The 1,604-nt window shown below is 37.1% G+C and overlaps 1 protein-coding gene across 1 annotated transcript in view; it reads left to right on the top strand.

Annotated features, from left to right (window-relative positions):
• LOC101856852 (5'-3' exoribonuclease 2) overlaps positions 1 to 1,448 on the top strand; it is a gene marked incomplete in the record, with an annotated part of 98,348 nt that extends 96,900 nt beyond the window's left edge. Inside the window, 1 exon segment of the mRNA XM_013079322.2 lies at positions 855 to 1,448. Coding sequence (XP_012934776.1) covers positions 855 to 867 — 13 coding nt within the window.
• Between the last annotated feature and the right edge of the window lie 156 nt (positions 1,449 to 1,604).

The raw sequence follows: 1,604 nt of genomic DNA, 5'->3' as shown, positions 1-1,604 counted from the left end.
TTTTCTTTTTTCTTTTTTTTTTGGGTGGGGAGGGGGGGGGGAGTTGTTGTTCGTGTACTTTTTTCTGCTTTTTGGTTTTCTTTCGATTCGTTTTGTTTCGTGTATTATTCTTTGCTTTGCTTTGCTTCGTTTTATCGTAAACTTTTTCGTTTTGTTTCGTTTTGTGTTGTTTTGTTCTGTTTTGTCTTCGAGTAAAATCGATAAGAGTAGGCTTCGGCCGCCACCAGGGCAAAATTCAAAGTTTCCTACCAACTGAAAATATTAGGTGTGTCCCGCGGGCTCATATGACCTTATGCAGTTGCGAGCGCCATAAAACACTTTGCTAAAACAAAAACGAGTGAAGAGAAGGAGAATAAATATCGTGGGTTTTGTGTTTGTATGTCTGTTTTGTTTGGGAGGTTTTTTGTAAAAATAAAAAGAAATGGGTTGGGGGGGGGGGGGTTGTGGGAATGAATGAATTTGTTTATTGTTGGGTTGGGAATAAATGTGTTTGTTGTCTCTTCTTTTTCTCACACAAACTGGTTTAAGAGTTGTGACAGAGTCGGGATATGTATGTTTTATTTTGTCTGCGTTGGGTTTTCTGTTGTTGTATTTTTTATATATTTTCCATATTTCTGTATGGATCGAGTTTGGGGGGGTTACATGACATATTTTTTATAAAGGTTGGGCCAAAAAGTAGGGAACGCCGTGTATTGTTGGATGGTATACAATTTTTGTGTGCTTTGTGACATATGGGATGAGGGTGCATGCAGGTATGTGCTGGAATATTTGAGTTTTGATTTATTTTTATTCATTTTTTTTAAAACTATAGAACAACACAATGATTTCTAAACGATGTCTTTTTATGTTTACAGAAGATGCAGATGAGAAAGCTTACTTCAAGGGAGTAAGAAAGCAGTTTTTACCCAACACGTTGTGTTCAGAATCTATGTATAGATATTCTGTTGTCTGACCCATACTGGATAAACTATAATATTACCATGAATTATTTCGCGGCCCGTAGCCATAGACTGTCTACATCTTCTTACTCACAGAGCTTCTTTTTTTTTTTTTAAACTGGCATTGTTGAGACAAATATGATTAGCCCCATGTGTCCTTCCAGTTATTTCCTGTTTTATATCAAGTCTAAAAATTTATTATGATTGATATGATTGTACATGTACCATGCAAGGACTCCTAAACTGAAAGTAAAAGCTCCAGGTCTAGTTTTTTTGGTATGATGTTGGTCTTGATATTGTGTTCGGTGACGTGGTTGTCTGTGTGTCTGTCTGTCGAAGTCCCAAAATTTACATGCTCAGCGCCTGTAAGAAGATTTGCGCGACATTCGTTTATATGTCTAGGGATAGATAACATTGATGAAGCAATGAAATATGTTTTGTTAGAAATTGTAGAATCTTGGTCTAGTGGTAGTCGAGGGGTTCTTTCAGTAGTTGGATAGAGAAGGAAAATAGAATGCCCCCCCCTTGTGGAATCCAGTTGAGAAAGGGGAATTAGACTTGAGGGAGGGATCATCACCTCTCTCAGATCAATGACTTACATCTGTAATCCTGGAATCTCTATCCGCTATTACAGTTAATTGATATACTAAGTATGCATGTAATACA

This window comes from Aplysia californica, unplaced genomic scaffold (assembly GCF_000002075.1).
Source record: "Aplysia californica isolate F4 #8 unplaced genomic scaffold, AplCal3.0 scaffold00003, whole genome shotgun sequence".
In the NCBI taxonomy this organism is placed as follows: Eukaryota; Metazoa; Mollusca; class Gastropoda; order Aplysiida; family Aplysiidae; genus Aplysia; species Aplysia californica.
This window is presented reverse-complemented; position numbering and strand designations above follow the sequence as displayed.